The sequence below is a fragment of the Teleopsis dalmanni genome, chromosome 2 (genome assembly GCF_002237135.1).
Source record: "Teleopsis dalmanni isolate 2A chromosome 2, ASM223713v2, whole genome shotgun sequence".
In the NCBI taxonomy this organism is placed as follows: Eukaryota; Metazoa; Arthropoda; class Insecta; order Diptera; family Diopsidae; genus Teleopsis; species Teleopsis dalmanni.
The window spans coordinates 185,824,561-185,833,459 of NC_051847.1; the positions used below are offsets into that span (position 1 = coordinate 185,824,561).

The 8,899-nt window shown below is 31.1% G+C and overlaps 1 protein-coding gene across 1 annotated transcript in view; it reads right to left on the bottom strand.

Annotated features, from left to right (window-relative positions):
* Nucleotides 1–4,547: 4,547 nt before the first annotated feature.
* Nucleotides 4,548–8,899, bottom strand: part of LOC119676368 (slender lobes-like protein) — a 6,721-nt gene continuing 2,369 nt past the window's right edge. The window contains exons 2-7 of the mRNA XM_038087604.1: nucleotides 7,125–8,896; nucleotides 6,986–7,033; nucleotides 6,811–6,925; nucleotides 6,657–6,745; nucleotides 5,214–5,280; nucleotides 4,548–5,148 (exon numbers count right to left, since the gene is read on the bottom strand). Coding sequence (XP_037943532.1) covers nucleotides 4,610–5,148; nucleotides 5,214–5,280; nucleotides 6,657–6,745; nucleotides 6,811–6,925; nucleotides 6,986–7,033; nucleotides 7,125–8,896 — 2,630 coding nt within the window. The 3' untranslated portion in view covers nucleotides 4,548–4,609. The remainder of the gene's footprint in view (nucleotides 5,149–5,213; nucleotides 5,281–6,656; nucleotides 6,746–6,810; nucleotides 6,926–6,985; nucleotides 7,034–7,124; nucleotides 8,897–8,899) is intronic.

Consider the following 8,899-nt stretch of genomic DNA (forward strand, 5'->3'; position numbering starts at 1 on the left):
GTCGGACAGTTCGTTTACGGCAGCTGTTGAAACCAGTTCACCTCAGTAGTGCGTTGCGAAAAAAACAATGGAAAAAAATATTGAACAAAGAGTTTGCATCAAATTTTGTTTTTCGAACGAAATTTCGTGTGCAGAATCGTTGCGAATGCTACAAAAGGCTTATGGGGAATCAGTTTTATCGAAAACTCAAGTTTATGAGTGGTACAAAGCCTTTCAGGACTGTCGTACGACCGTCGAAGACATGCCGCGTTCTGGACGACCTTCGACCTCTACCACCGACGAAAACATTGAAAAGGCAAAGGAAATCGTGTTCAAAAATCCTCATGTGAGTGTTAGAGAGATAGCACGAGAGCTAGGCATCGGTCGTGAGATGGCTCGTTTGATTTTGGTGGACAATTTGTGTATGCGACGTGTCAACGCCCGGCTTGTTCCGATTCACCTCAATTTGTTCAACATTATCAACGATTTTAAGGCCAAACATTCAATAAATACCATCGAACAGCCACCGTATTCACCTGATCTTGCACCGTGTGACTTTTTCCTGTTTCCCAACCTCAAATTACCACTCAGAGGAACGCGTTTTGAATCCATAGAAGACGTAAAACAGAATTCGCAGAGGGAACTCAAAGCCATACCGGAAAGCGCCTATAAAAAATGTTTTGATGATTGGAGCCGTTGGCATTTGCTTGTATCGCTTCTCATGGGCATATTTTGAAGGAGATAAAATAAATATTGATGAAGATTAAGAATTTTGCGTTTTATTTATTTATTTCCGGAAACTTTTCGGTCACAATGTATGATTGGTAGATGCGGCTGGAGTGGATGTCGATCTTGGAACAAGCGATTCGCTATAAAAATGTGTAAAACGCGAGCTTAATCATAAAAAGTGGTGCAATCTCTACTAAGCCCTATCTTTGTACCTATAACCATCGCATGGGTAATGACCAAATATGACTTATTGATATGAAAATATAAATATGTATTCAAAGCATATGGATGATATATCTGAAGGAGGTACTAGAGGCACTCGACACTTGAGGAATTTTACCGCTCCGGCGAACGCACATCGGATCTGAAGGAGCGAAATTCATATATATGTAACAATAGGTCTATTATAGTAGAAAACTACGGCTTTATGCACCACAAGGAGATTAAGGAATTAAGAAGAATATGATAGTTTGTTAGTGTAGTGATAATTTGTTATGTATTTAGTTATATAGAAGAGTAAAGGTCAGATGTTTTTAAGAAGTCTATGGTTTTCTGGATATTGAAGTGAGTTGGTGAGGCAAAAATTTCGAAGAGATTGGATTCATTTCATCTAATTACAAACGATGGGTATTTATGATATCACGTCAGAATGTGGGTAATGGTTAAATTTGTGTTGCATACTTAAAATGTAGGTGTGGAGTGTTTTTCAAGATGTGGTCGTTTATTAACCCTTCTAATAATATTTTACCTAAATTGTTATGAAAATGATAAATATTGAGCGATATAAAAAGTATTACTTGTTTTTTGATACATTAATTCGTAATTAAAAACTGAATTTTCATCGATAGAAAATTATTTATTAATTTAGTTTATTAAATATTTTAATAGTTAATTAATATTTTCGACCTCTACCAACTAGTCAGGTTTAAGGTCAGTTATTAAGCCTCCTCTACTAAAATCTCTTGTTGATTTGGCGTGCCCGAAAAATCAGAACCCCAACGAAATATCAGATTATATTATATAGCCGTATCCCTTGGTGTAGCTACTTCTGTTATATAGTAACTGAATTGAGTTGTAGAAAAACTTCTTTTGTTAGAAGTTTAATAAAGTTTAATAAAAAAAAATTATTCTATTAATTATTTCATTGATTACCATAATACAGTGAAGTGGTGCAGTGCTAGTTTTCATTTTTCATTTGAACCTCTATACGATCAAAATATAATTTTTAAAAAAACTATACCAAACCACCAGCTATTATTTTTTTTATATGATGAAAAAAAATAAATTCCACTTCCGACTTACCTTCTCTACTTCGCGTGCACAGCAACTGCTCCACTTCCGACTGATTGATGACAATGAGGACCGCCCCTTTAATTTGCGCGTTTTAATAAAAAAAAGCTTGGATCTGCGGGTCTTAGAAAAATCCGATAGCTAGTTTGCAAGAGCGTTGAAGATAAATACATGAAGTCTTTGCAAAATAGTGCCAGTGACTTGAAAATGAAAACTAATTCTTTTTTAATATTTGTTTACTTACACTGCTAGTAAAACGATTAATAAAAAAAAACAGTTAATCACAAAAATAAATCAATAATGTCAATCAAAATTCTCAATAAACAACAACAATTTTCCTTAAAAATTTTACCGTTCGAATGTGAGAAAAAAAATATTTTGTTTATTATTTATTCAAGATTATTTGTTATTCTTACAGATTCTTTATTTAAATAGAAAAGTTTCTAAGATTAGATTAGAATCGCTTTTGTATACATAACACATTGTTAGGAATTAGAAAGTCATTAGTATCAGTGGTTTGAAGAAGAAGAATTGCAAACATTGAGTGAATTTCTCGATAATGGAAGGTTTAGGGTTTAGAATGAAAATGACTTTGCCTATATATATTACGGATAAATGCGTAAGCTGAAAAAATTCCCATTAAAATACAACAAAATCTTTTTTAACGGCACCTCTCCTTACACGTCACGGAAATCAATAAGTACCCCGAAACAAACAAACACCTAGCTCAAGTAAAGTCCCGCTGTAATATAACAAAATCTCATTTATGGACAACCCTTCACACATACCACGAAAATTATTAAGAAATAAGTGGCTGCACTAGAAGTTTACAAGATTAGCTTAAGTAGTATTAGTAGTAATAATAGTAAAACACGATTGTTTTGAGAAGCCCCATGGTTTCATAACAAAATTGCATTTAAAGCGCCCTCTACTCACACTTCACGAAAATTAATAAAAGAAATGTTTACAAAGTTAAATATTTACAAGGTTAGGTTAAGTAGTAGTAGTAATAAACTCGATCCCAAAGGAGTCCTATTGTCTCATAAAAAAATTCTGTTTAAAGAGCCCACTTCTCACATGTCACGTAAATTAGTAAAGAACCATTGCCTCAACTAGAAGATTTGATTAACTAGTAATAGATACATACATTTAGCCCAAGAGAAATTCCATTGCACTATTATAATATCTCATTTAAAGAAACCTCTCCTCACACATTATGGAAATCAGTAGCTCAATTTGAGAGAATCTGTACCGTAGTCATTGCATGTCATACCTATTCTCAAGGCGTGACGACCTATAATATTTTTTGATTTATATGACCGCATTCAATAAGGTCATAGGATCCCAACTTAGTAATGCTATATGCAAAACTAAATGTTACTATACCAGGTCAAGAAAACAATATTCCAGTGTGTGTCGATGTTTCACTTGAACACTCTCCGCTTTTAATACCATTATACCATCATATCAAAATTGTCTTCTCTTTAAGATCCTAATCTAGTGTGCTTATTGTGTTTAATTTTGGTTTTTTAATTGTTAGTTATTATATTCCACGTAAATATCGGATTTTAAACCAAGATACAACTGCAACAAATAAATCCATATTTACATATGTTCTTCCTATCCAGCTGATATGTTTGTTAAACTATGTTATTAGCTTATGCCGTTGTTGTTGTGGTAACCCGTGGAAAAATCTGCTGATATTTGCCCTTTTAGTATGGTGAAAGGCATTTTATAGACGAAATAAACGAGTAGCCGTTCTGGCACCCACAGTCCAATTATGAGCTCACTCACTGCCTTTTATAATCTCTTCACTTTAGCCACAGGAATAGTTATGGGCACATGATGATGAACGAGCTTCAGTTAATCAATGATTGAAGGTCTGTATACCAATTTAAGATTGATGATATGTAATAATATAATTTTACACGACCCTATCCTACTATTCATCCTTATTCTTTGTTATAAGCATACCACCAACATAGAAACCGAGATTTGCGTTGTTTGCTATGTTCTCCAGAAAATCGTAAAACTTTGGGACGACGCAGAAATTATATAAAAAATCTGATTCTTTTCTAGGAAACTTTACGAATAAATATCGTACTTTATTAGCATGGAATACTAAGTTTAATTTTCTCTAAATTATACTAAAATATGCAGCTTTGAACAATTCAGACAACGATATTATTGTATACAAAATATGCCTAGTTGCTAGTTAGTGAGACTATAACTTGATGATGTGCTTAATTATAATAAATAAGTATAATAACTTGGTGGGTTATTTTGTTTTCTTTTACAACAATTATATTTATTAAAGAATTTCGAAAACTAAATAAAATTCATTAAATTAATTTTATTTTAATATTATATATTTATAAGTGCAATAAGTTTTTATAAAAAGTTTTAATGTAATGTTTTAATAAAAAGAAATAAAAGAAATTCATTTTTAAAAATATTTACAATAAATGATGCATGCAAATTAATGTAAAAAATATGTATTTATAAATTAAATGATTTTGAAATTAATGCCTGCATAAATTTAAATTTGAACTAATATATGAAAATTAAATTAAGAGTAACTTAAATTTCAACTTAAATGTAAAAAAGCAAATTAAAATTTGTTCTGGAAACCACGTTCTTTGCGTCTAAGCAACGTTTGAGAACTTTCCCTTTGTATGTTCTTGCGAAATAGAGCTCTATTTTTAAAATTAAGAGCGCTCTCCTTACTTAACTGTAGGCTATCAACTTTCTTGCCTTTTTTTAAATTGACAATTTCACCTGTTGACATTTCTTCCTCTATAAATTGGCCTGATTGAGTCCATTTTGGTTTCGGTAACGAATGTTTCGGTTCCTCGATATAACGTTTGCGTTTGCGGCTTTTACGAGATGATGTAGGAGACAAATCCTGGCAGTTACTTTCTACCTTAAAGCCGACACATTTTGGTGTAAATGGACTTTCTCTAAAACCATTTACTATTGCTTTACGACACGGTGTCATGGGTTCGACACAAACAGTTCCAGTTGGCAAATTAAATGTGGTAATGTGAATTTTCTTTTTTGGTGTAATGGGTGTTTCTATTATATCCCCAGCAGAAGATTTTATTTTATGTACTTCAATCGATGTCTGTGCTTGATCTTCAGATTTTGATACTAAAACAAATAATTGAAATTTATTATATTTTTATGAGTAAATTTTAATATTTTCCATTTATTACCTGCTTCAGAAATTGACTCTTCTGTTATTTGATCCTGTTTTGATGCATGTTTATTTCCATCCACCAACTACAAAAATAAAATGTTAACACACAAATATTAAATAAAAAATTAATATTTGATAAATAATTAAAAAATTTCCACAACTAAGCAAAAGCAGTTTCAAAAGTTAGTTCCAAGAACGGTCGGGTCTACATCCCTGAGCCACTCGTCACCTACGACGACCAAGTACCGAGTACCAAGTATCAGTTTCAAAAGTTAGGAGAACGATACAGATTAATTGAGATGAACTTAGGCTAATATTGTGGGGTACCGTTAAACAACTACCTATCTGCTCTGATTAGTTAGTTCTAGTTTACGTTTTGTTGCAAAATCGTCTCTACTAATAGGTTGTTTGCGAAGACAGAATAGTTGTATTCAGTTCATGTAGTTTACAAGTTCGTTAGCATTACTTTATGCTAACTTCCTAAGTTTATTGAAAAGTTCATTATTATATTATAATATTTATTAATACAAACGAAATAAATTACACATCAATGGTTCAAAAATTGCTAGCAGATTTTATAGCCAGTAATACGTATATATCAGTAATACCTATATCAGTAATATACCAGTAATATATCAGTAATACCTATATCACTAATATAACAGTAATATGTCAGTAACATAACAGTAATATATCACTAATTTATCAGTAATATATCAGTAATCATATATAAGTGATGTTAGTATATATCACTTATTTTTGAATTATGTGAATCTGTTAAGCAGAAAATCCTAAATGAGTTCTAAGATATTGTAAAAGGACATAATGTATCGATAGTATAATTATTAGAATAATTTATAGTAAACTTTTAATTGAAGTCGAAAAAGTATAAAAGAGGTAATTAACAACTAGCATAGATCTATGTGCAAAGATTTTCAACTGAACAGGAAGAGGCTATATTGGGTTCCACTTGATGTGCACAATTAAGCAACTTAATATATAGGTAAAGTCACAACAGGTCAAATAGAAGCCAAGAATAAATGTGTATATTTGTTACATGAAACTTGTGGCTATAAATCTTAAACTACAAGAATTTGTTTAGAACCCTAACGCAACAATGTATGGGTTCTGGAAATACTTTGTTGATAGAGCTGTAAGCTCTTTTTAATACATGATTTTATTGAAATTTTCTACGTCACGAAGTTGAAGATGTGTTTAAGTTCCCAAGGAGCATTCACAAATTTAACAGAATATTGTAAATTTGTTGTAATTGAGGAAATATTAAAGATAGGTTTAGTAATATGCTATTAAAAACTTTAAGTTCTCAAGAAATTGAGAACTAAAAGTTTAAAACAGAGTCGCCACACAAAAAGTGACTTTGGGACATAAATTCCATATACGAAAGCTACTACATTAGCGATGGTTTAAAGTATATAAATAAGAGTGACTCTATCCTCACCTTCTTATTTTTCTTTTTCTTCTTAGACATTTGAGTAATAACATCTGCTGAAAATTTTAGTGCTTGTTCCACAGCTAATTTGGTTTTTTCTACAAAAAAAAAAATTTTTTTTTAAAATATTTTTATACAGAAAATATAAAATACAAAAACCAACCTTTTCGTTTAAAATCATTTTTGCTATCTACGACTGGACTGTTCACATTATCAATCGCAGCCTTTTTGGGAACTTCAGGATTTGTATCTTGTTCTTGAGATACTTCGTTTTTGTTCTACACAATTATATTTATTTTTTAATATATTTTATAGTTTTTAAATTATTTAAAGCTTACCTTTTCAAGTACATCTTTCATGTTCTTAGCAGTTAAATCTTCCAAACTCTGTATATAATGAAAAAAAAAATATTTTAAAAGTTATAAGAAATTGTGTTTTTGTTTTTGGAATTAATAATTTTTAATTTTGATTTCATACCTTATCGACTTCTGAATCATTTTGTCCCAAAATTTTACGTTTCTTGTTTACATGACGCAACTCAAAGTCTGTGGTATCGAGTGAACCGGCACTGCAAAAACTTTGTGTCATACGTTTCCTTTTAATATTTTTATCTTTACGAGTTTCTTTTTTGTCTTCAGAAATATTTTCTATAAATGATTGACCTGCATTCAAAGATTGATCAGGAATACGATGACCTGTTGGAGCTAAACTTCGACGACGATTATCAACATGGATTTTATCTATTTGCTCAAAATTTGTGAAAACATGCTCCTCCGCATCGTGAAACTCATCATTGTCTGTTTCTACTGCTTGTATGAGTTGGGTGGTATGTTCTTCAACTTTTTCATAGCCACTCTCATCGGTTTGATGTTCAGGATCCCCAACTTCAAATGTGTTCACCGTACATGATGTATGTAGTTTCTCATAGTATTTTTCGTTCGCTATCTTATTAAAATCAATAAAACTTGTGCATAAACGGCTACTTACTTTAGCTGTCGCCTTTAACTTGATTTCGTCTTCATCTGAACTACTTGTTCTTTCTAAATCTCTTCTAAATTTTCTTTTCTTTGAATTTGATAAAATTGCGGTTTGAATCTTGGAATTTGTGTTTAATGAGTGTTTATTATTCAACGTTTGACTTTGATCTGCCACATCTGCTTCGCTTTTTTCTGGTTCAGAGGATGAAGTTGGTAGTTCATTACGTTTATTCAATGAATACTTCTTTTTGGTTGACTTATTTACGGATTTCTTATTTATCTCTATTTTATCCTCATCACTTGAATCGGCCTCCTCTTGTTCATTTAAATATTTAACATTTTTGTATGAAAGATTTTTAGATAAATTACACTCATTCTCTTCTTCAGTACTTGATTCATTATCGCTCATATTCCGAATTTCAACAAAATCACTATCAGAATGAGTCTGTGAAATCGATTCCTTAGTTTCAACATTTTCTTTCCTTTTATGCAATGAATTTCTAAGAGATTTATTTTTTTCTATTGATTTTAATTTACTTTCTTCAAAAGACAAGGACTTTCTCTTTGAATGATTGAGGTTTCCCATATTACAAGATGAATTATTCTTGCCGACATCAATTTTGGTTTTTTTATTAAGTAGTGACCTCCTTTTAGAAGGACTAATAGTCTCAGCTTCGTTTTCAATTTTCTCTTCATTTTGTTTATGGTATAAGGAATGTTTTTTAACATCTAATTTACTATTTACATCTTTTCTCTCATTAAGCGATGAATCACTGCTTTCGTCACTAGATGACGGGATATTTTCAATATTTTTCTTAATTTCTTTCCGAGATACTGATTTTTGTGGCGATTCTGGTTTACATTTTGTCTCTTCATCAAAATTGGAAGAAATATATTCCGTTATTTTCTTTTGTTTACTGGAAAGTGATTTTCGTGATAAGCAAGATTTATATCCGTCTTCTACATCAGCATTATATGAACAAATACTTTTATTTTTGTTCTGATCTACTTTGTTCTTGGATACATATTTTTCTAATGGTTGTGATTTATATTCAATCTGTTCTTCATCACTTGATACCCTATCTTCTTCGTCGTCATCAATGAATGAACGACCCTTTTCAATTTTAGATTTTTTGTCTTTATAGGAATTTGATTTTCCAAATGATCTTGTTTTATGTTCTATTTCTTCTTCATCACTATTCTCCAAATCTTCTTCATGTTCTAACTCCTCTTCATTACTGAACTTAAAATCGACTACATGTTCTGACTCTACTT